General features: G+C 41.6%; 1 protein-coding gene across 2 annotated transcripts in view; it reads left to right on the forward strand.

The window, feature by feature from the left end:
- Window positions 1-26,711, forward strand: part of LOC137342071 (mediator of RNA polymerase II transcription subunit 13-like) — a 228,941-nt gene that overhangs the window by 95,778 nt on the left and 106,452 nt on the right. For both annotated transcript variants that reach the window (XM_068005704.1, XM_068005705.1), the window contains exon 3: window positions 17,296-17,380. In XM_068005704.1, the coding sequence (XP_067861805.1) occupies window positions 17,296-17,380 (85 nt within the window). The remainder of the gene's footprint in view (window positions 1-17,295; window positions 17,381-26,711) is intronic.

Genomic DNA, 26,711 nt, shown 5'->3' on the forward strand with positions numbered 1-26,711 from the left:
CTATAACTTGGTGTTGTAAAATTGTTTACAATTGTCAAGATAAGTGGTCAGCCATTTAGGACCGAGATGAAGAAAAATTTAGTCACTCGGAGGGTTGTGAATCTTTGGAATTCTCTTCCCTAGAGGGCTGTGGATGCTCAGTCGTTGAGTATATTCAAGACTGAGATCAGTAGATTTTTGGACACTAAGACAATCAAGGGGTTTAGGGATAGGGCGGGAAAGTGGAGTTGAGGTCAAAGATCAGCCATGATCTTATTGAATAGTGGAGCAGGCTCGAAGGGCCGTATGGCCTACTTCTCCTATTTTTTTAATGTTGTGTCGCAGGGCGTGCATGAACAGAGACACCTGGGGGTGCACATTAACAAATCTTTGAAATTGGCAGGACAAGTTGAGAAGGCTGTTAAACACGCATATGGGATCCTGGGCTTTATTAATAGAGGCATAGCATACAAAAGCAAGGAAATTATGTTAAACCTTTATAAGACACTGGTTAGGCCTCAGCTGGAGTATTTTCATTTCTGGGCACCACACTTCAGTAAGAATGTCAAGGCTTTAGAGAGGGTGCAGAAGAGATTTACTATGATACCAGGGATGAGGGACTTCAGTTATGTGGAGAGACTGGAGTAGCTAGAGTTGTTCTCCTTAGAGAAGGTTAAGGGGAGATTTGATAGAGGTGTCCAAAATCATGAAGGGTTTTGATGGAGTAAATAGAGAGAAACTGTTTCCAGTGGCAGAAGGATTGGTAGCCAGAGGACACAGATTTAAGGTGATTGGCAAAAGAACCAAAGGCGACATGAGGAAACATTTTTTTAACGCAGTGAGTTGTAATGATCTGGAATGCACTGCTTGCAAGGGTGGTGGAAGCAGATTCAATAGTGACTTTCAGAAGGGAATTAGATCAGTGCTTGAAGTGAAAAAATTTACAGGGATATGGGGAAAGATCAGGCGAGTGGGACTAATTGGATAGCCCTTTCAAAGAGCCAGCACAGGCCCGATGGGCCAGATGGCCACCTCCTGTGCTGTACTGACTATATTATGTTGGAATATGGTTCTGTGGGCAGCAGTGGCCCTTTAATATATCTCAAAAGCCACCATTCTTTAGGAACGTGGATGTTGTCTGTCAGCAGGCAATTCAACCATGAGAACACAGTATTGAGCCCAGTGTCATGTGAGCCTGAAGTCCATGCACATTAATTTCTAGAAGAGATCATTGAAGTAATTTTGGGTGGCAAAACTCTGATTCCTTTTTTTTGTTCTTTATCCCCTCAGGCTTGGAATGGGAGAGGGGAGGAAGAGAGGCCAATTGTTTCACTCCTGGCTCCCACCACTACTGGGACTGGGATCAGATAATTAACTGCAGGCCAGGGGTGGAACCACACATTTTCCATGTACAATGAATAAGAGCAAGAAAGTTCATGAAACTTTCTTTTCCCCCTCCCCTTTGCATTTTCTCCTCCTATCATCTCTCTATCCATTCTTCTTAATTCCATGTGCCACTATCTTTGCCATAAGTCTCATGTTGGAAATCCAAATAAACCACATCCACTATACTACTTTTATCTATACTGTTTTATATCTTTAAAGAATTCTAAGGTTGGTTAAGCACAAACTGCCCCTTACAAATCCTTGCTAACTGGCCCTAATTAATTCATTTTGCCAAGTAATTTCATCCAATTTTACAGATCTAGCAGTTTACCAACAGTTGAAATAAGACTAACTGACCTACAGTTTCCTCCTTATTTCCCATGACTTTTTGAAAAGGGGTGTTACATTTACCACCCTCCTGTCATTTGATTCAATTTTCCTTTTCAAAAAATTTTGAAAAATTATAGAGCTTGCTGTTTTCTTCTTAGATTTCCCCATGATTCTCTGATGTAAGCCGTTTCAGTGGTTTGCCTAACTTAAATTTGCATAACTTCTTTTGTACAATCTCTCTTTGAATATTAACCTTGAGTAACTGTTCCATACCTACCCATGGTGGTGCAACAATCCCCAATCCTCTGTGAAACTTGAGACAAAGTACATATATAATATTTTTTTCTATTCCCTTGCTCTGAACTACAAGCTCGTTTCCTTCACATCTTCAACATCCCTATCCCTACCTTGAATACTTAGGAATGAGGAAGGCCACTTGGCCCATTTTTATTCATCCATCCAGAATGAGTCCCCATTGCTGCATCTCATTGTTTCTGAAAGGATTCCAGAGTTTGCACCTGCACAACTCTGCCAAGGGTTGATCATTCTCTGCAGAAAGAACAACTTCTTTATCAGTCCTAAATTTAAACTAATGTCTTTGTCCCACTCCCACACTTCAATTTGAAGTGATATTTCTGAATTAACTCTATCCATTTCATTTTCTACCTTTATATATCTCTTTAAAATCAGACACTTTTCTGGTTTGAAAAGCCCAAGTTTATCCAGTCTTCACTCCTAACTCGACCCCTGATACTAGGGATAAGCCTCATTGCCCTCCTCTGCACTGCTTCCAGTTGAATGTGTTCCTTGGTGACCAAAACTGGACACAGTAGTCAAATTGTGGTCAGACAGGGCACTGTATAGTTTCATCATGACCTCTTCTGATTTGTGATCTACTGTTTTGGCTATGTTCAAGATTTTACTGGCTTTCTTGCACATGTTTAGTGTTAAGACTCCTAAATTATTCTCTATCCTTGTATGCATTACTTACCTAGTCTCAAATTTTACTAATTCAACTTTGAGCTTACTAGTAACCTTGTGTGTGGAATTTTATCAAATGTTTTTTGGAAGTCAAAGTATACAACACTGGATGGGTTACCTCTGACTTCTTGCCCTTGGATTTCTTGCTGATTTTCTCTCATACTCTCTCTTAGCTTTTCTAATCTATTTTTGTAGTTTCCAACCTTATAGCTGCGTTAGTACGATGATAAAATTTGTGTATCATGTCCAGACATGTGGGATAAATAACATCTTTACAGAATGAAGAACTAGCAGAGTTTTGAACGTGCACCTTAAGTGAATATTGGGAATTATTCCTGTTCTATTTTTAAAATAATTATCTAGGTAAATTACATATTTTGTATCAAAGTGCTTTCTGTAGTTTTACATCTATTGTGTGCAGTTTTTAGAATTAAAAAATATTAAAACATGTAACTTGAGTTTATACTGGACTTCACACAGCTTGGTGGTATAGGTCCAGCTTTTCTGAAATATTTATGCCCAAGGCTTCATTGGAGTCCAGTGCAGTGTAAAGATCATTTTTTTCTTTGTTAGCTGTAGACTAGTAATATATTCTATTAATAATCTGTGGACCTCCAGTTTTCTTACCCTGGAACTTGTGGGCATGCATTAAGCTGTTATACTGCCATTCACATGATAAACCTCCTTAGCGTGCCCAGAGTTTCTTACTCCATCTTTTTGATGCTTTGTGCAGTCTTCCCCTCAGACAAAAGTTCCAGGTATGCCACCTGTCAACTCAATCAGGCACATATGTTCTTGTCCTACCGGCTGAGCATTTTCTTGGGTAGGATTTCCTTTTCTTCATTTTGAATTTTTGAAGAGGGTGCAGAATGAAAAATATTAGTTTTTGGCTGATGAAAAAGGGCACTAAAAAGATCTTTTTTGTCTCATTGGTAGAAATTCTACTTATTACCGTACTGTCCGATGTTTATCATTTCTCCTTTTTTTTCTGCCAATGACGCACCCCCCCTCCCCCCACCCAGTCTGAAGGTGTTGGCTTTGTTGGGATATGGTTCCACTGATGTCCTGTTATTTATCCATATGCCAATTATTTATGTATGAGTATTTGAGCAATTTGACTGCAGAGGGCATTGCATAGCGTGACATAGAATTTACAGCACAGAAACAGGCCCTTCAGATCAATGCCAATGTTTATAGGAACATAGGAACAGGAGTAGACCATTCAGCCCCTCGTGCCTGCTACGCCATTTGATAAGATCATGGCTGATCTGTGATCGAGCTCCATATACCTGCCTTTGGCACATATCCCTTAATACCTTTAGTTGCCAAAAAGCTATCCATCTCATTTAAATTTAGCACTTGAGCTAGTATCAATTGCAGTTTGCGAAAGAGTTCCAAACTTCTACCACCCTTTGTGTGTCGAAATGTTTTCTAATCTTGCTTCTGAAAGGTCTGGCTCTAATTTTTAGACTGTGCCCACTACTCCGAGAATCCCCAACCAGTGGAAATAGTTTCTCTCTTCACCCTATCCATTCCCCTTAATATCTTATAAACTTCGATCAGATCACCCCTCAACCTTCTAAACTCTGGAGAATACAACCCCAATTTGTGTAATCTCGTAACTTAATCCTTGAAGTCCGGGTATCATTCTAGTAAACCTACGCTGCACTCCCTTCAAGGCTAATATGTTCTTCCGAAGGTGCGGTGCCCAGAACTGCTCACAGTACTCAAGGTGCGGTCTAACCAGGATTTTGTATAGCTGCAGCATAACTTCTGCCCCCTTGTACTCCAGTCCTCTAGATATAAAGGCCAGCATTCCATTAGCCTTCTTGATTATTTTCTGCATCTGTTCATGACACTTCAATGATCTATGTCCCTGAACCCCTAAGTCCCTTTGGACATCCACTATTTTTAACTTTTTACCATTTAGAAAGTACCCTGTTCTAGCCTATCCTTTTTTGATCCAAAGTGGATGACCTCACATTTGTCTACATTGAATTCCATCTGCCACAGTTTTGCCCATTCACCTAATCTATCAATATCCCTTTGTAATTTTATGTTTTCATCGACACTGCTTACAATGCCACCAATCTTTGTGTCATCAGCAAACTTAGATATGAGACTTTCTATGCCTTCATCTAAGTCATTAATAAATAGTGAATAATTGAGGCCCCAAGACAGATCCCTGCGGGACTCCACTGGTCACATCCTGCCAATGTGAATACTTACCTATTATCCCTACTCTCTGTCGCCTTTTGCTCAGCCATGGGCTTCTAACTTAGCTAACAGTCTGTTATGTGGGACCTTTATCAAATGCCTTCTGGAAGTCCATAAAATAACATCCATTGACATTCCCCTGTCCACTACTTTAGTCACCTCTTCATAGAAATTCAGTCAGGTTTGTCAGGCACGACCTTCCTTTCACAAATCCATGCTGGCTTTCCCTGATTAACTGAAAATTCTTGGTGTTCAGTCACCCTATCCTTAATTATGGACTCCAGCAATTTCCCCACAACAGATGTTAGGCTAACTGGTCTATAATTCCCCGGTTTCCCTCTCTCTCCTTTCTTTAAAAAGCGGTGTGACGTGCAATTTTCCAATCTAGAGGGACAGTTCCTGAATCTAGAGAACTTTGAACGATTATAGTTAGGGCATCTGCAATCTGCTCACCTACTTCCTTTAAAACCCTGGGATGGAAACCATCTGGTCCTGGGGATTTGTCACTCTTCAGTGCTATTATTTTCTTCATTATTGTTGCTTTACTTATGTTAATTTTATCGAGTCCCTGTCCCCGATTCAATATTAGTTTTCTTGGGATTTCCGGCATGCTATCCTCTTTTTCGATTGTAAATACTGACACAAAGTAATTATTCAACATGTCTGCCATTTCCCCATTGTCATTGACCATATCCCCACTTTCAGTTTCTAAGGGGCCAACACTGCTCCTGACCACCCTCTTTTTCCCAATATAACTACAAAAGTTCTTTGTATTGGTTTTAATACCCCTTGCAAGTTTCTTTTCATAGTCTCTTTTTGTAGCTCTTGCTATCTGTTGTGTGACGCTTTGTTGATCTTTGTATCTTTCCCATTCGCCAGGATCTGTGCCATTTTTTGCCTTTTTGTATGCCCTTTCCTTATGTCTTATAATGTCCCTTACCTCTTTAGTTGTCCATGGCTGTTTTTTTGGCAAGTAGAGTTCTTGCCCCTCAGGGGTATAAACTGGTTCTGTACCTCGTTAAATGTTTCTTTAAACATTTTCCACTGATCATCAGTCGTTTTACCCATTAACAGATGTGCCCAGTTTACTGTGGACAGTCTCTGTCTCATCCCATTGAAGTCGGCCTTACCCATATCTAGAATCTTAGCAGCTGATTCACTCTTTTTCCCTTTCAAACACTACATTGAACTCGATCATGTTATGATCGCTATTGGATCGATGTTCACGCACAGTTAAGCTGTTATGCTCCATACGGGCCGCCTCCCGCCTTACTTCATCTAACCCTATCAGCATATCCTTCTATTCCCTTCTCCCTCGTACTTATCTAGCTTCCCCTTAAATGCATTTATGCTATTTGCCTAAACCACTCCATGTGGTAGCGAGTTCCACATTCTCAGTACTCTGAGTAATGAACTTTCTCCTGAATTCCTTATTGGATATATGAGTGACTATCTCATATTTATGGCCCCTAGTTTTGGATTCCCATCAGCTGAGGCTCATCCTATCCTCAACAGAAGTTGGAGGTGGAGAGATCGGGAAGAAACGTTTGACTACCCTTACTATTTCTGGTATAACCCAACAGTAAAAGGGCAGAATGTTAGCTTTGAGGCATGCTGCATCCCATTCGTTGCATGAATAAGTTGAAGTTTCGGTTCATAGGAAACGTAAACCTGCCAACGGAGGTTGCCTTTTGTGGTGAGCACAAGCAGAGTGTGTTGGACGGAGAACTGAATCTTAACGCTTACAACCTATAATCCTGGCAGTAGCAATGTTTTATTAAGTTTTTATTTAATTTTCAAAAATGAATGATATAGCATGGAGAATTATAAACCTTTTAAAAAAAAACAGTAATACAAAATGGTGTAAACTGGAAAGTCATTGGGTCAGTATTTACAGTTATATTAATAGTCTTAATTTGTGACACAGCCAGCCAATATGTTGAATACACAGCTGGTAATATCTCTGGTACCACTGTCTGGCAGTCTCCCTATGATCACTAGCATCGTAGCCAAGAGAAAAAAAATACTGACTCACTGAGTAGGACTTGGCCCTCCTGGAGTGCAAAGCTTTGAAAAACTCCCAATGACTGCTTGACTTGGAATCCTGAAGTAGAGGTACGAATGCAAATTGAGGATCATGATGAAAGAATTTGCCTGGTTGGAGGTGAAAAGAATATGTTCAGGCCATATCATATTTCAATATTCTGAACCAAGGAGGCAATTCAATTTATCACAGGATATAAATTAATGTCTTATTGCTAATAATACATCAATTAACTAATTGTGCTGAGAGCAAGTGTTCCAATTTGTTTGCAGTATTCGTCAATTGATGTTAGATTGATAAATATAGTTTAGTTGACAGGTGCTCAATTGGGACTTTTCTGAAGTTCAAAACTTCAGTTTGATACGTTAGACCTCAAGCAAGAGAGATTTTTCATGGTGCTGCCTATTTTGAATGCTATTATCACCTTGATCACATGCTCTGCAGATTTTAGACAAGCAACATAAGAGTTCTTTTCATTAAGTGCGAAACCCTTTTTGAAAATGAGTAGCCCAATTGAAAACCTCTTTCTAAAGTTCAGAATTAGGTTTAAGTATAGCCATCAAAATGATTCCCAGTTCAAGCCTGGTTCGACCATCACGTTTAATAAAAGGGACAGGTGTACGCTGGCTGTCTTGGACTTCTATTTGGCATGTCATTGGAAATTGGGGTGTTGTTTCCGGCCTGTGGCTTGCTGACATGAGTATGCTAAATGGAAAACTTGGCCACATATAAACAGTTGCTGTATAATCGGTAATGGGTCAGTGCATCTTTGCTTGTGATGTGCCCTAATGATCGTCGTGTGGCCTCTAAGGTTAGTGACACCTGTGCTTTCAAGGCAGTGGAAGTCAATGTTTAGCTGTCCTCTGCTAGTTGCAGTCGAGGGGCTTCCAGATGCTGGAATGGGAGTTTAATTTGCACAGCTTCATGCACTGGGACGTACCATCATTTTTCTTAATTGTTGCAATATTAAATGCATGACATTTTTCAAAATTGATAGCACATGCTAGAACAGCATCATTGTAATGGAAAACAGTTGTGGACAGTTGGACTGTCACTTGCATTGTTATAGCCCAGTGACAACTAGAAGCTTGATTTATAAATGTATGTGGTACAGTTGGAGTGAATTCTGTTTTTGTGAAGTGATTTAAGAAAAAAAGAGAGAACTTACATTTGTACAGCGCCTTTTCTGACCAGGACATTCCAAAGTGTTCGACAGCCAATGAAGTACTTTTGAAATGTAGTCACTGTTGTAATGTCGGAAAAGTAGCAATTTGTGCACATCAAGGTCCTACAACAGCAATGAAATGAAGGACCAGGTAATCTATTTTTGGTGTTGGTTAATGGATTTGGTTGGCCAGGTCACCGGGAGAACTTTGCTGCTCTTTGAATAGTGGCATGAGGTCTTTTATGCTCACTTGAGAGGGCAGACGGGACCTCGATTTAATGTCTCATCCGAAAGATGGCACCTCCGACAGTGCAGCTCCCTCTGTACTTCACTGAAGTACAAGCTTATATTATGTGCTGATGTCTCTGGAGTGGGGCTTGAGACCACAACCTTATGACTCAGAGGCAAGAGTGATGGAAATTCCTCTGGTGACAATAATTACTTTTAGGTGCTTAATGCATCAGTTATTTTGCATTGGGAACAGTAGCAATACCTGTGCCAACTCTAGATTTCTTTTAATTAAGAAGATAAATTCATGTTTAGTTAAGCAGTTTGGTCAGAGTGTTGACTGAATACAGCTGCAGCTTTGTCTGATGGAAGTACATCATTATTGCGACTGCTTGCACTTGTCCTTTGGAGAAAAAATTGCTGTGTTGCTCAATTAATATGGAATTGAACAGTTAACTCGTGGTGGAGAAATGACATAACAGACTGTACAGGTGGATCTGTCTGTGGCTGAGATCATTAAAAAAAAGGTCAATCTCAATAAATGTTAATTTTGAACAACTGTAATTTTTGCTATTGTGGTATATTTTGTTTTTTTTAAGTTACTATTTTCCTCATTCTCGTAGTGACTCCCCAACCAAAGTAAATAGCCTTCCCTATGCACCCGAGCAAAATCCTTGCTAATTTTAAAATACTCTGTTAAATCTCCTCTCTGCTCCATTAGGAATTCTCACTATTCAAGTTTCTCCTCATAACTAAAACTAGTCTGCATTTTGCAGCTCCTATGGCTTTAATGTCCTTCCGAGAATAGGATGTCCAAAACTGCACATTGTACTGTAACTATGGCATAGCTATTACCGTGTACCACTTTATCATTAACCCTTTGCACTTGTATTCTGTGTACCTATTTATAAACACCAAAATACCATTAGCCTTTTTTAAGGCATTATCTGTTTGCATTCAGTTTCAAGGAGGGATCTCTTTGCACCAGTAGGTGTCTCCGTTCCTTCACACGCTTCAATATCTTTCCATTAAGTTAATACTCCTCTGACTTGTTTTTCTTTTGAAAATATATGACGTCGCACTTACTCGCGTTAACTTACATCTACCATCTGTCTGCCCATTCCGCTAACCAGATTATGGTCTCCTGGAGTCTGTTATCAAACCTCCTATTCAGAAATGGACTGAACACTGATCTGTGAGTCAGAACACTTCCAATCCTTCTCCAATCATAGCAACACTCATTAATCCTAACCCTTTGTGTCCATCAACAACTTTCTATATACACTACTACATTTTCTCTTGCATCATATGCCTGAATTTTTCAACAAGCTTCCAATATAACACCTTATTGAATGTCTTTTGAGAAACTCGTATACATAATATCTACTGCATTCCCCTTATCTATACAATTGGTCACTTGTTCAAAAAAAAATTGCATTTGTCAAACAGGACTTGCCTTCAACAAATTCGTGCTCACTGTCTTTCATTATCCCGTGAATTTCTAAACGCTCACTAATTTGGTCTCAAAATATGAATTCTGAGTTTTTCTGCAGCTGATAAACTAACTGATCTATATTGTAATAAAAATCTAAATCATGATAACTTAAGGAAATTGAACTTTTCTGCTTGTGTGTTGTACAAATGGGCTATTTCCTGAAGTAGTATACACTGAATTTATTTGCATTTTTAACAATTTATAATAGAATGTGAAAACTAGTTTCCAATTGTTGCCAGAGCTGTGGGAGACCAGTGCTCAAGCGGTGACTTGCGACCTCCAAACACCAGATTCCCATTTCTACTGCACCTGTGTGTTGCTGCTGTCTTTTGACACACCAATCAAAAGAGGGCCTACATTTTCCACGCCTGTGACTTCTATTCTTAGGGCCCATGAAAGGACTCGTCCCAAGGTCTGCTGGAGGCACGGAGCTGTTCTAATGTCCTTTCGGTGGCAGGAGTAGAGTATGTCTGCCTCATAATGCACACAATTAATGTAAAATCACCTTTAAATCTAGACCTTGACTAGATTAAGGGTTGAGAAGTAAGTTGAGCAGTATGTCTATGAATTGACTGGAAATGACTGATTTGTCGTTGATATGCACTATGGTTTAGCACATAAAATGAACAAGAGAAAGGGCTGCAAGGGTCTGATGGAACTGGCATCATCAATTCAAGGCAAGTGGGACGATTGCCTTTTTTGTCACTTGTTAAGCATTCATGAATAATTTGGGACATTGGACATGTATGCATGTGATTCATCAAATGTTTAATTTTGATGCTATTGCTGTGACCCCACTTCAGCACACTGTTGCTCCCTCTACTGGATGACTACAGCAGCGCACTGACAGCTGGTTAAAGGAGATTTGCTCTGGCTTTTGCTTCTGCACGTTCTATCTTTGTGCAGGCAGGGAGGAAGCTTATGCTGTCTTGCTGTCATTTTGATTTATGTTGGAACTGTTCAGTACTACCAGCTTGCAATTGCAGCTAATCCTTATTTTTCTTTTGACCTATTTTGCTTCTATGACCGCAACATGAATCCCAAATAACCAAGATTGTTAGAGGGGTCTTCTCTATCAACTTCTGGATGCTCCTTTCAGATATCCTGGCCATCAGTGTTTCCTGTGTGAGGGCATTCATGTGGATTTGTAGGAAATGAAGGCTAAATACAACACAAGTATAAAAGCTTTATGGTTTTAATAAATCAGTCTCAAATAATCTTTCCCAAAATTAGTGTAATAAAATTACTCTAGTAAATTGCATTTTTTACAGCAACAAATATTGGTAGTGGGAACCTGATCGTATAGAAATCAATACCATTTTGCCATAGTTTAGTGTTCATTTACATCTTTGATCAATAATTATTTTAAAACTTGATTTGTAATGGCATAATATTTGTTCATTCTCAATTATCTAAGAATTATTCTGGGGAACATCCAGAAAAACAGAGTTTATTACACTATGCAAGGACGATATCAAATTAGAAATGGTAGCCACTTGAGTGAATAAGATTATAAGTGGAACAGTTTAGCTATTTTGATTGCTCCCTGCTGTTTCTGCAACTGATATCACAATTTCCCCTTTGCAATAGTTAAAAATTATTACAGTTATAGATGGTTCTGCAGTGCTCCCATTGTGTGATATAGGTTGTCTGTTGGCCCTCTTTGGAAAAGTCTGACTGCATCTTGATTTTTCAAAAATTTACGAATCTATATAATACAACTGAAAAATGGAACCAGTAAGAATATATACTTCCATGTTTTTGCACAATATTCAAGTTTAAACTGTTTCCAATTAATGTAACCTTTGGAGATGCGATTAAGTGTATCCTACCTCGTCTCACTTTCCTGGTCTCCTGGCTCAGTAAAAAACGAGTTTAAGGTGATGGCCTGTTCATTTAGAACCTTAAACAAGTTACAGTGCTATATGCTGCTCTGATCTTGAGAAGGACAGTCCTGTCTAGTCATACACATGAAGTGTGAGACACAGATTAGTATGGCTGTATGGTGAAAAGTACATGCAACTTCCATTAATGCAAAAGTGTAGCTTCTTTCAAATTGGACCGTAGTGTCGGTCCAACTTTGTAATGTGGGATCCCAACGAGATTAAGAAGACTAGTAGTACAAGTAGTAGAGCTAGGTGATTCAAGCTAGTGTTTTAAAAACCTGAAGATTGTGGAATGTAAGCACGTGCACAGTTTTTGCAGAAAGCAAAGTTCAGAGGAGTGCTAGTAGTAAAATAATAGGGTGTGCACAAGAAAGGTCATGACAGAGAAAGAGAGCAGAGTGCTTGTCAACACTTACATTGTTTGTTTTGGTCTGAAAATGGATAACAAAAAGAGTGCTGACATCAGAGTAGCGTATTGGAAAGAGAAGAGAAGCGAAGCAGCTGAGCATATGCTAACTACCCAATGTTTAAAGCACTGCTCAGTATAGAGCAGCGCTGTATATCTTTCAACAATGGAGCTTTCAGCATAATACTGAACAGTAGAAGCAATGGAATATATCCCTCGAACGAACATCTATGGAATTTAATAAGTTTGATTTGAGCACTATCAACAATCTGGAGGGATGAAAAGGAAGCATTGCATTACAGTGGATCTACCTTTAATGACCGCACAGATAAAGAATTATAAATTTAGCAATTGATACTAGCTCAATTGCTAAATTTAAATCTGAGATATAGCTTTTTGGCAACCAAAGGCATTAAGGGATATGGGCCAAAGGCAGGTACATGGAGTTAGATCACAGATCAGCCATGATCTTATCAAATGGCGGAGCAGGCACAAGGGGCTGAATGGCCTACTCCTGTTCCTAAATAAAAGATTCTTAGATATATGTGCTTCAAAGAATATTGAAATACCTGTGGTATGCATGCACACAGTTGTGGGTTTGGCAATTATGCAGTTAAGCTATTGTCCTGTATTGTACTCTGAAGAAAAAATCTAAGCAAGTTTGTTTTGAAACTCCCTCAGTGTTTGCATTGCCTGATCTTAGCATTTCAAGAGCAGGGCATGAAAAGATGCTGTTCAGAATTGGCTTTCTACCTCCAGCGCTGCTTAATGCTTTCATTCTTTAACTGCTTTTTCCTCCAGTATTTAATGGTAAAGTCTTTATCCAGGAGTATTTCTTCAATTTTTCATGCTTGTTAGTATGTTGATCACCAAGCTTTCATGTTGGCGAGGAAGGCTTGGATTGGACTGGATTTATAGCTTTGTCTTTCATTATTTTACTGCCAGAAATGTGTACAAATAGTGTGATGCACACCAGTTTAGAATTTGATGGGAAGTCAGAGCTTGATGTTGAATAGCAGGAACCTTTCCAGGGCAAGACGCAAAGCAAATAAGGGAATGAGATATATCAATGTGTTCCGGCAAGCAGGTTGGAATAACAAAATACGGGGTGAACAGTTGGTAGGTGGTGCACAAAAACAATTTTCGTGCTGATATTATAAAAGTTCTCTTTTTTTTTGTTATTGACAATTTTCTGTTCTATTTCCTCCCACTTCAAGGTTCATAGTTAATGTTGAGCTTTGATTAAAAGATATAGAGTTCAATAAATATTCTTTCAAGTCCTGACTCTTGTCCTCTCCTTCAAATCACTCCTTGGCCTTGCTCCACTCAATCTTCTCCATCCATATGCCCCCATACATGGGGCTCGATATTAGGAGGGCTGCGGGTTCACGGCGGGGGGGGGGGGGCGACTGGGTGCGTGGGTAACGTGCCCGGTGAAATCATTCTGCCCCGCGTGAGAGCGCAGCCTAATTGGATCCACTTACCTGGTCTTCTGGGTCCCCCGGGCTGACTGCGCATGCGCAGTAAGGTCTGTCAGCTGGAGGAGCTCTATTTGAAGGGGCAGTCCTCCACTGACTGACGCTGCAAGAAATAGGAAAAAGTACAGCATGGAGCAGCTCGGGTGGGGGGGAGGCTGCTCCCAGGTTTAATGATGCCTCACTCCAGGTATCATTGGATGGGGTGAGGGGGAGGAGGAGGAGGGGGGAGGGGGGAGGGGAGGAGAGGAGGAGGAGGAGGGAGGAGGAGGACAGATCATCCACCCGGCAGGCGGGAGGAAGCGGCCTGCCTCTGCCACCAAGAAGGCCTGGCTCGAGATGGCAGAGGAGGTTACCTGCAACACCAACATATCACGCACCTGCATACAGTGCAGGAGGCGCTGCAATGACCTAAGTCGGTCAGCCAAAGTGAGTACACTTACTCATTCCCCTACACTCCGTCTGCCACATCACCGCCCCCACCCCACATCTCCTTCTGCACTGCCAACACTACTCTGTCACATCACCCCTCGCACCCACTCAAACCTCATCCTCATCTTACCTGCACTTACTCACCTCGCCAGTACCCATCCTGCCACTACCACTCAACCCAATCCTCATACAATCTCATGGCTCTTCTCATACTCGCCCTCTCATGCATCTCTTTCACGGTCAGCCTCACTCAACCTGCCACTACCTGTGCTGCAGCCACAGGGCATGCATCACATATGTGCAGTAGGCAGCGTAAGGCATACGTGTCGTGAGCATGAAGGGGATGCACAAGGGTGTTTGAGGGTTTGTCATGGTTTTTACTTATATTTAATTTCTGACCAACTCACATTACATATATTGGCACCACTACTGCCACGTCTTTGCAAATCTTGTCTGGTTTGTGCGATAATGCCCTTTCCTGAGGATCACAATGAAGACCCACACCTGATGCCACCCATTGTGTCACTGCAGAGTGGGTGTAGGTGTATTTGCAGGGCTCTTTTGTGCAGACGACGGAGAGACTTCGGCGATGTCCCCGGTGGCACCCTGGAAGGATGCGGAGGAGAAGTTGTTGAGGGCAGTGGTGACTGACAGCGACAGGTAAGAAGCTGGTGCTTGGGCCAGCCGGGAGCAGCTCGGCATGAAGGAGGCTGCAGATGTCCACGACTACATGTCGAGTGACTCTGAGCCTCCGTGTGCACTGCTGCTCAGAGAGGTCCAGGAAGCTGAGCCTCGGTCTGTGGACCCCGTGGTGAGGGTAGTGCCCTCTGTGAAGCATCTCTCTCTGCGGTTGCCCTCCCTCCTGCTGTGCAGGTGGATGTGTCACAGCACTGTGTTGTGGAGCTCCACGTGTCAGAGGTGGATGGTGAGGCTGATGATGCTGTTCGCCCTCCGAGGAGGTCATGACTGCAGCTACGGCGGCCCCCATCTGGAAGGTAGGTACATGTGTCTGGACCCTGTGGTAAGTGTACAAGTTGGTGAATTTTATTGTTAGGAGGAGGGTGGTGGAGGCCAAACTTTGTCCAAAGTGACAGAGTGGCCTCCTGCAATGAGTGAGGGTCTCTCCCCCCCCCCCCCCCCCCCCCCCGCCCCCACCTGTCAAGTGGACCTTTGCAGCTGCCACAGGCTGATAGCTGCAACACGTCCATTTGAACTGGGAGTGTTTCCCCCAGTACGGGAAACAGTCCCAGTTGTTTCTAAAATCCCACCCCTCCTCACGTATTCCCTTAATCAGGTCTGTTAACGACCTGAAATAGCACCATAAATACTGTCAAGTGGCACCCCGCCGGCTTTAATTGCCTGCGGGAGTCCCATATGCGGGGGCTGCGCGCGCACGTCAGCGCGTCTGTGGGGAACCCGGAAGTGGGTGGGTTGGAGCCGGGCTCCCGACCCGCTCCGGGATTCCCTGATTTTCGGAGGCCCCCCGCCAGGAACACACCCGATAGCGGGTGCTAATATCGGGCCCATGGCCTTTGCTGCGACGGCATCGGTCTCTTCCTTGTTCCCGGCTTGCTCTGCTCTTTCAGTCGCTGCCCTTGGAGACTCTGTCCCTAGCAACTGTACCTTGTCACCACCTTCCTGCATTCCAAGGTTTCCTTAAGACACTTCTCTTGATCATACCTTTGCATCCCCTACATCTCTTTCCTTATACCCAGCATATACTTCATCTAGTGCCCTGTAAAAGCTTGGAGACATGTCTCTGCACGAGGATCATTAAAGAAGTGCAAGTTGTTGCTGAGATATTGTTGCTACAATGTAGGTGCTTGACAGGTGGAGCACAATGCTAACTTTTAATCCAGAATGATTTTAACTACCGAATGTGGAACCGTAAATATCCTCCTCCCATTGGCTGAATGTCATTTGAGAACACTGGGTGCACTGTCTCAAAGAAATGAATAAAATAACCCACAAATAGGCAGTTTTTGATGGTGAACTATTCTTCTGTTGGATTCAGCATCTAATATAGCTGATAAATAATTGTTTTAGAAATTTGTAATACTGAGACCACGCTAAAATTTGGTGTGCAGGTCAGATCTTTGAGCACGGTTTCATGCCTTTGTAGTTAGACTTTTGATTAGCATCCTATAAACAATGTAACCTCACTGAAATTGCTTGAATTTCAGTCAGTACTCGGGTATCGTGTCTCGTTCATGTGTGAGCTTCGATGGTGAATGCCAGAAGACCATCTGATTTTTGAGGATATTGGAGCCAAGCCTATTCCTGTCCTCATGTTGTCCATACGTGAGCATTTTTCTGCAGGTCTTGCTAAGTAGTGTTAGCTTTATTCCCCCATTGTAATGCTAAAGCTAATTGTGTCCTATTGCCTCCCTGGTTGAGTTAATTTAACACAGTCCAGGAAAATTGAAACAGAAACTTTCCCAATCTGTATGGGTCAGTACCGTACCGTTTACTCCCTGAATGATGGTTATTTTAAGAGAAAGCCCCACTGCAGGACTTGACATAATCTAGGCTCATGTTTCAGTGCAGTATTGGGGTAATGCTGCATTGTCTGAGATGCTGCCCTTTGGATAGGGTGTTAAACTGAAGTGATGTTTGCCTGTTATACTGGTTGAGATGCACATCAGAAATTGCACAGCACTATTTGGAGAAGACCAGGGAGTTCTTCAGGTGCCCTGGCCAACTTTCTCATTGTCATTGCTGTCTGAAATCTTGTGTGCAAAATGGCTACTGTGTTGGATTACATAACAGCAACTAATTTTCAATGTAATTCATTGTCTATGAAGAGCTTTGAAACATTTCTGAGACAGACGATCAGATAGTGTATAAATACAAATCTCTTTTTTAATTAGTGGTGAACTATTGGGTTCTAATGTCACAAAAGAGTAGTGTTTTGCGAACATCTGCAGAACCCCTTCATTGCATTGCAGTCTTAAATTCAGTGCCAGCTGTTGCATTCATTGTGTACTGAATTGTTTGATCTGAAAGTGACATGATTTGGCGAAAATGACTTCAGCTGAATTGAAGTGCTTGCTTTGAGTTTGTGGCATTATTTAGCAGTTGTTGTTTGCTCTAAGCATTTTTTATTCTACATCTATTCAATGAGCCAATCCACTTCAGATTGAAGGGTGGATATTCAAAATGTTCTGTATGCCAATACTTAGTTGAATGATGTTCACAAGACTTTTCTTTAATACTGATTGGCTGGATTTAATTTTTCATGCATAATGAGATATTTTCTTTTTCATTTCAGTGGTAGAAGATGGTCTCTGGGAAAATGGACTCACATACGAATGCAGAACGTTGCTCTTTAAAGCCATTCACAATTTGCTAGAAAGGTAAGGCTAAATCAATATTTTATTTGAGAATAGTTCCTATTTAGCAGAAGCTGTTCAAACAAATGTGCAGCACAATATTTGTATTGCATTACTGTTATCCAGCAGTATGTTTGCATTTAGTGTCCAGAAACACCTAGACCAGGACAGTAATCAGAACACACTATAAAGGGTTCCTTTTAGTCCATTTTGCTGTTTTGCAACAGCAGCCTGTCATGTTTTGCAGGTACAAGAAGTATTTATTAAAACAGTTGAACATTAGGGGAATATACTTGCAAGCTTTGTGTATCATAATGTAGGCTTAAAGATGCTGCCTGCAGATATCTTCAAACATTATTAATATTGTCTGAGCTTTCCTGGCACTTCAATAGTAAACACACACCTGAATAACCAATTAGCACCAGTTGGGGTACTCTGCAGATGGTTTGAAATTACCTCTGCTTATTTGCAAGACATCAAATATTGTAAGAGATGCTAACCTTTATCAGCTAGGTCAGTAAGTCAGTCTATCAGAATATTTATACTTGCAGCCAGTGCGTGGGCTTGGACCAATAAATTGCATAGTGTTGGGTAAAAAAAGCATGTGCTGGACTGGTGCCATGGTTAATGATAGTTGTCGCAATGAATGTGTGTTAATATAGTATAGTGTGCAGGAAAATGCCCAGGTTGGTGTTCTCGACAATTTTGGAAGCAGCAGGTGAGGATTCAAAATTGAACTTGTATGAGTGTTCGGTGAGGATAGGATTGAATTTGGAATGATTCTTAACTGATTCACTTGCTGAGATTTGATGAAAATATTGACACATTCCAGGCGAGCCCTGTCTTTCTCATCAGCGTTGTCAAATTTCTGAAGCAAAACCATGCTATCATTGCAGAAAATAAAGTTTTTCATTAGTATAGAACAGAAATGAAGTCAACAAATACAAAAATGTACAGAAATCTGATGATAAATAGGTAGAAATTAGGGGGTCCCCTTGCGGACTGCACCATGAACCACAAATTGAAAACCCGTGCTGTACAATTGGAAATAAAAGCCGCTTCAAATGACTCCATGTTGATCTCAACTGAAGTTCCATCCTCCTTCAGCTACACAATTGGATCTGATCAAGCATGTCCCTTCTAAAAGATGCGAGAATAAAAAATAGAGATTAAAACAAATGATTGCCCATTGTAAGTGGTGAAAACCTTGTTGCAATTCAGGTTCCTTCCCAATACTTCTTACTCATGCTCCCCAGAAGAAACCTGCAGATAGAAAAAAGCAATATGATCTTTAATTCTCATTGTTACTTAAAAACTGTTCTTCTCCAATCAAACTGAAAGAACAATGATCTTTGTAGGTAACTGCTTGCTGTTACACTCCCACCTCACTGAAGCAACCTATCTGTGTGATGCAACTGTGACTAACTAGCGAAAGCCTGCCATATTCCTGAATTAAGGCAGCATCTGGCTACAGAACTGAATAGATTTCCAAGTTATAAAGACAACCTTTAAGGTATCTGACTTATAAAACGGATAGTGATGATGGCGACCGTTCAGCCCTTCTTAGTCCCGCACATTATTTAACTAACATCGCCTCCATTCTATCATGAAGGCCATTCCAGGTGTTACTTTTTGTGTGAAATTCTTCAAGATGCGTGCCTAAACTTTCCTTTCACCAGATTAATATATGTCTCCTTGCTCTAGTATCCTGGCAAAACTTGAAGTAGTTCTCCATATTAACCTTGTATATACTATTTAATAGCTTCCATATTTTCATAATGTTCTCAGCCGTCATTTTTCAAAGCTAAAGTGTCCCAATTTCTCCAGGCTTTCATCATGACTCAATCCTTCGAAGTTAGGAAGTTCAGCCCCATGTGTCTTCTCGGCATTATCTCCAGAGCTTGAATGTTTCCCATTTCCACCTCTCTCGACCCCTCCACTCTGATTTATCACGCTGCTTGTCCGACATCCAGTACTGGCTGAGCAGAAATTTCCTTCAACGAAATGTTGGAAAGACTGAAGCCATTGTCTTCAGTCCCCACCATAACTCCATTCCCTCGCCACCGACTCCATCCCCCTCGCTGGCCACTGGCTGAGGCTGAACCGGACCATAAGCAACCTTGGCATCCTATTTGACCCTGAGATGAGCATCCAACCACATATCCGCTCCATCACCAAGACCGCCTACTTCCACCTCTGTAACATCGCCCATCTCCACCCCTGCCTCAGCTCATCTGCTGCTGAAACCCTCATCCATGCCTTTGTACTTCTAGATTTGACTATTTTAATGCGCTCCCAGCCAGCCTCCCACCTTCCACCCTTCATAAACTTAAGTACATCCAAAACTCTGCTGTCTTAACCCCCGTTCACCCATCACCCCTGTGCTCCTTGATCCACATTGGCGCCTCGATTTTTAAAAATTCTCATTCTTGTTTTCAAAACCCTCCATTGCCTTGCTCTTCCATGTCTCTGTAACCTCCTCCAGCCCCACAACCGTCCGAGATTTCTGCGCTCCTCCAATTCTGGCCTCTTGCACATCCTTGATTTAACTTCCTCCACCATTGACGGCCGTGCTTGCAGCTGCCTAGGCTCTAAGCTCTGGAATTCCCTCCCTAAACCCCTCTCCTCCTTTAAGACGCTCCTTAAAATCTACCTCTTTGACCAAGCTTTTGGTCACCTGTCCTAATATCTCCTATCGGTGTCAAATTTTGTTTGATGCTCCTGTGAAGCGCCTTAGGGCATTTTACAATGTTAAAGGTGCTATATAAATTGAAGTTGTTGTTGTGTCTTGGTGACCAAATCTAAATAGAGTATTTAACTAAGGCCACAGCAGTTTTAGCATGACATTCTCCAAATATACTCAACTGACCCAGCAATATAATAAAGCATTCTATTGGCATTGCTTATTGCGACCCTGCAAGACCCCTTTCTGTTCCATCTTCAGAGACTTTGACACCATCCTTAATATACTTAAGGCATCCATTTTTTCCTGCCAGTGTGTAATACCTTGCACTTAGCTGTATTGAATTTCATTTGCCACTAATTTTCCCAATTACAGATTTCATTTAACAACTTTTGTGGCTCCCTGGCTGCTTAGTACATCTTGCCTACCTCCCAACCAATTTAGTGTCATCTGTGAAATTGACCAGTTTGTATTGGGTTTCTGCATCAAAGTTGTGCAACAGTAGAGGCACCCAGCACTGAACCCTGTGGCATTCCTCTCATTGCTTCCCCTATCACGCTCAAAATTTGCACACCTTCAGGACAAAGCAGAACTGTGAAGAGTTATGCCAACAGATCCCCTGTTGAGACAGCTATTGTAGATAATAGCTTGGTCATTTCCAAATGGTCAGAAGGCCGTAATGAGATGCTGCAGGCATTTCTGTATTTAACTCTTCAGAGGTCTGGAATAAATGCAGTAGTAAGGATGGGCAAATTCCTGCTGCAATTTAACAATGTAATGGTTTCAGAAACAGACATATATTCATATACATGCAGAAAAGTAGTAGCAAAATGCTTTGAGCTGGCAGTTTACAGAAACCAATTTGAATTTGCCCATTTTGGCATGGCTAAAATTGTATAAAAATGTCTTGAATTAAAACCGGTCAGATTCTAGATCAATCACCTAACTTTTTTTGACCCCCACACTTGTCAGCAACAATTCTGATGAAACTTTTGCTTTCTGCCTGAAAGGTGTGCTGACCCACCATTAATACTTGCTGCACATTGTTGTGGTCTCGTGCAGTGTGTGGCAAGGAGCACTGCCTGGCTGCCAGCACACTTTCTGAATTTCCCCTTTGGACAAACTCTGTCTCACAGCCAGCTTTATCCAGTAACCGTGACTGAAAGCTTGGTGTGGGCTTTAAAGGCAGCTGTCCTTGCCAAGTATAGCAGTCCTGCCAGTGAGAGGCTTGCCCTGCTCCGACCTAACTGTTTGTAGCCTCGACCTTGATCAGGTTGCGTCATGCTGTCACTGTCCATTGCAGCTGATTTTGCACAGGATGGCTTTTTTTTCTGGCTCTGGCCTTCTACTCATGAAATAATTTGGCCTTAACCTCATCATTCAAATCACCACCTAATCGCACCTCAAATGACAGATGTTAAAATTCTTCCTTCCTGTTCATGTAGCATATTGTAGCCATACTTGGGTGAATGTTACACCTGCGGCCTTCAAAAACTACAAATGTGGGCAATGCTGACTGCCTGTCACCAGATGTAGGCATACCAGCATCAGGCTGCACCCTTTTTTAAAAAAAAAATTCATTCTCTGCATGTAGGCATCACTGGCAAGGCCTATTTGTCCTAAGAATTTAGTAGTGGGCTTCTACTTGAACCACTGCAGTCTGTGTAGTGAAGATGCTAGTGGTTTGATGCAACTAAGTGGCATGCTGGGCTACTTCAGAGGGAAGTTAAGAGTCAACCACATAGGTGTGGGACTTGCGCCAGATCGGTTAAGGACGGCAGGTTTCCTTCCCTAAAGGACATTAGTGAATCAGTTGGGTTTTTAACGACAATCTGACAGCTTCACAATCTCTTTTACAAATAACAGCCTTTTATTTCACAATTTTTTAAAAAATTGAATTTCTGTTAGCCACTTAGTCAGTGATTGGGAGAGGAAGACGACACTAGGTTCTTGACAATCTTGCTGACTGTCCTGGGCCACCTTTTAGATCAGCAGCAACTTGCATTTATATAACAAATTTAATGAAGAAAAACATGCCAAAGAGTTTGAGACATAAGTAAAATATGGATGCTCTGCCAAGGGAAGAGATATTAGGAGGTGTGACTTAAAGCATGCTCAAAAGAGAGCCTGAAAAGGAAGAGAGGGAAGGGTTTAGGGTGGGAGTTCCAGAGCACGGGACCAAGGCAGCTGAAGACACGGCTGCCAGTGGTGGGGAGAAAGGAGCGGGGGATGCACAAGGCCAGAGCCAGAGGAACAGAAGGGGCTGTAGGGCTGGAGAAGGTTAGAGATATGGAGGGGTGAGGCCATGAAGGGATTTAAACACGAGGATGAGAATTTTAAATTTGAGGCTGGGACCAGTGGAGGTGAGCAAGGGCGGGGGTGATGAGTCAGCATGAGGTTGTGCAGCATAACACACGGCAGCAGAGTTTTGGATGAATTGAAGTTTAAGGGTGGAGGATGGGAGGCTGGCAAGGAGAGCATTGGAATTGTCGAACCTGGAGATGGTGAGGGCATGGATGAATATTTTAGCAGGTGATGGCTCAGGTGGGTGTGGAGGTGGCTAGTTGTGTCCCACCTTACTGCCTTTAAAATAATTATTTTCCTTGCATGGCTTGACTAACAACACTCATCTGGGTCTGCTTCCAGAAAACAGTCTCTTCTTCATTAAATGACAGTTTGTTTAATTCTCCCCTCCAGCTGCAGCTTCCAAATATCTTCGAATTCTGTTGCCTGTTCTGCAAGTACCATTCTGAGATTTCCATCACTCTTTAAATTTGTGCCATATGCTTTGGTCAAAAACAGTGAAAGTCACTTGTTACAGTATCATCGTGCACACTGCCCATTGGATCCACATTGTGAAACTGCATTAAGTGCTTTAATGCAGTGAATGTACCAGTCTCTCTGTCCAAATTTCTTTATCCGATTTATGGTTCATGAACAATTAAAATACCCCTTAAAAAATCTTTGAGGTTGCCTTCTTTACAATTTAACCGAAGATTCAGCACAAATATTTTGCAGAGATGTAGACTGAATCGGCTGGACGCTGGGACTCAATGAAATCCTAGTCAGTGAACTTTTTTTTGCCAGTTAAAGTGCACATTGATACTGTCTCTCCAGTTCTAATGCTTCGTATCTACACTGGCGCTCCAGTACCTTTGCATTCTCATTTGTAGCTTCCACTTTATGTATTTAAGCTTGTATCCTCCTTTATCCATTTCTTCCGTTGTCAGATGGATCAGTTCTAGCTTGTGGTCAATCTCTTAGAGTCCTGGAACTCATTATTTTTTTTTTAAACTGCTGTTTGCTTCTGGTATTTTACTTCAGTTTTAAAATTTGAGCAGCCTGTTTGGGTCTACAGGTGCTATTTATTCCACTTCAGCTGTAACTAATTGTTATAATGGTGTATAGCCATCAGCCAAAATGTGACTGGGAATTTAGAGTATTAAAAAGTATTAGTGCTTTTTCTACCTGCAATATTGTGTTTTGTTACTTCTGAAATTTCCAGGTCTTCCCCGGCCACAATAGTCATCCACGAACATAAACCAGATTTGCTTCTGCCAACTTATGATGAGTGGATGAGCCAGAACTTTCTACTGGGGGCATGAAAACTGACACTCCTTCGCATATGTGGACTGGTCAAACAGTCAGTCAGTTATGCAGGCACATAAATGGTGGGATTAAATTCATGACTGGCTATGCTATGCAGGCATACCAGGTGCTTACCCAAACCATTTCAAATTCAGGTTGACTTAAGATCCGAGGACACTGTTCAAAGAGCAAGGTGTTACACTGGCCAACATTTATCCTTCAACCAGTGCTACTGAAACCTTGGTGCGCATAGAATGGTTGCTGCATTAGCTTGCGTAACAAGTCACTACATTTACCTGAGGAAGGAGGAAGCCTCCGAAAGCTTGTGAATTTAAAATAAAATTGCTGGACTATAACTTGGTGTTGTAAAATTGTTTACATTTGAAAAAGTAATTGATTGGCAGTGAAACACTTTGGGATGGCCTGAGAACATGAAAGTCACTATGTAAATGCAAGCTTGTAATTTCTAAGCCTGAATCATACATCTCATAATTTGTTGAAGCAAGTATTTTTAAGCTGTGTACACATCATAGGACAAAGTTGTAGAAATTTTAAATGTAAATGCATGGCCTGTTTGGAGTGCAGTGAGCCCTTGTGTGGATTCCACTTAAATTTGGAATGTGTTTTGGAATTTGTTCACCTGGACTGGAATAATGAAAAAATATGTTAAGAGAAGGCACGTGCTTAATTTTTCTGCTGGTGACGCATTTTGTATGTACAGTTAGTCATGTACTTTACTGGCTGTACTTAAATTAGATATGTCACCAGGTCCGGATGGGATGCATCCTCGATTGCTCAGGGAAGTAAGGGTGGAAATTGCGGAGGTACTGGCCATAATCTTCCAATCATCCTTAGATACAGGGGTGGTGCCAGAGGAATGGAGAATTGCAAATGTTATACCCTTGTTCAAAAAAGGGTGTAAGGATAAACCCAGCAATTATAGGCCAGTCAGTTTATCCTTGGTGGTGGGGAAACTTTTAGAATCGATAATCCGGGACAAAATTAACAAGTGTGGATTAATTAGGGAAAGCCAGCATGGATTTGTTAAAGGCCAGTCTTGCTTAACTAACTTGATTTGAGTTTTTTTGAAGAGGTAACACAGAGGGTTGATGAGGGTAATGCGGTTGATGTGGTGTATATGGATTTCTAAAAGGTGTTTGATAAAGTGCCACACAATAGGCTTGTCAGCAAAGTTGAAACCCATGGAATAAAAGGGGCAGTGGCAGCATGAATACGAAATTGGCTAAGTGACAGCAAACAGAGAGTAATGGTGAACAATTGTTTTTCGGACTGGAGGAAGGTGTACAGTGGTGTTCCCCAGGGGTCGTCGGTACTAGAACCACTGCTTTTCTTGATTATGTATTAATGACTTGGACTTGGGTGTACAGGGCACAATTTCAAAATCTGCAGATGATACAAAACTTGGAAGGGTAGTGAACAGTGAGGAGGATAGGGATAGACTTCAAGAGGACATAGGCAGGCTGGTGGAATGGGCGGACAAGTGGCAGATGAAATTTAATGAAGAGACATGCGAATGAGGCGAGGCAATATGAACTGAAGGTTTCAATTCTAAAGGTGGTGCAGGAGCAGAGACACTTGGGGGGTATATGTGCACAAATCGTTGAAGGTGGCAGGGCAGGTTGAGAAAGTGGTTAAAAAAGCATACAGGATCCTGGGCTTTATAAATTGAGGCACAGAATACAAAAGCAAGGAAGTTATGTTGAACCTTTATGAAACACTGGTTCGGCCACAACTGGAGTATTGTGTCCAGTTCTGGACACCGCCATTTAGGAAGGATGTGAAGGCCTTGGAGAGGGTGCAGAGTAGGTTTACTAGAATGGTTCCAGGGATGGATTTCAGTTGCCTGGATAGACTGGAGAAGCTGGGGTTGTTCTCCTTAGAGCTGAGAACGTTGAGATTTGATAGAGGTATTCAAAATCATGAAGGGTCCAGGCAGAGTAGATAGAGAGAAACTGTTCCCGTTGGTGGAAGGGTCAAGAACCAGAGGACACAGATTTAAGGTGATTGGTAGAAGAACCAACGGCCACACGAGGAAAAACTTTTTTATGCAACGAGTGGTTGACCTGTAATGCACTGCCTGAGGGGGTGGTGGAGGCAGATTCAAACGTGGCTTTCAGAAGGGAATTGGATAAGTACTTGAAGGGAAAAAATTTGCAGGACTATGGGGATAGGGCGAGGTAGTGGGACCAGCTGGATTGCTCTTGCAGAGAGCTGGCATGGGCTTGATGGGCTAAATGGTGGCCTCCTGTTCTATAACCATTCTATCTACGATTCTGAGATATCTCTGTGGATTTTTAAAAAACCACTCCGATGTGGTTTACACACATTTCACTGATTACGCATTCACAAAATTGCAGTCTCTGAAACAACTCATTACCATTTTTTGTGTGGTTGAATTTTCCTTGTCTTGCAATGCACATTGATACATTGCAGGAAATGTGCTTTGATGTGTCAATTTTGTTTATCCAGAGAGTGGTTAGAATGTGGAACTTGCTACCAAATGGAGTAGTTGAGGCGAATAGCATAGAAGCTAGATAAGTACATAGAGAAAGGAATAAAAGGATATGCTGATAAGGTTAGATGAAGTCGGGTGGGAGGAGGCTAGTGTGGAGGATCAACACCAGTTGGGCCGAATGGCTTATTTCTGTGCTGTAAATTCTATATAATTCTTTATTGTCTTGATTTGAATTTTGTATGGATGGAAAATGTAATCTCACTATCATGAAATTGTTCACGCTCATTCTAATCCATTGAAATTAACCATGTTGGGGGTATAGTGAGCTCAGAAGTTATGCCATTTGTCAGCCTTTTGAAGGCTGCATCTGCTTTACCAGAGGTTTTTCTTCAAACAGCCTTTTCTGTAAAATTGCTGTAATCACCACAGTTACCAGCATGTTTTGGAAAATTTACCCAATTGTTATAAGATTCTACAATTATTTGATTAAATCATTGGCTTGCAGTAAAATGAGTTCTGCCAGCAAAAATTGTAATTTAAATCTTACGTTTTGAAATGGAAGTGTTCTAAATTGAATTTAGAACTGGAGCTTATTACTGTTAAGTTCA

This window comes from Heptranchias perlo, chromosome 25 (assembly GCF_035084215.1).
Source record: "Heptranchias perlo isolate sHepPer1 chromosome 25, sHepPer1.hap1, whole genome shotgun sequence".
Taxonomy (NCBI): domain Eukaryota; kingdom Metazoa; phylum Chordata; class Chondrichthyes; order Hexanchiformes; family Hexanchidae; genus Heptranchias; species Heptranchias perlo.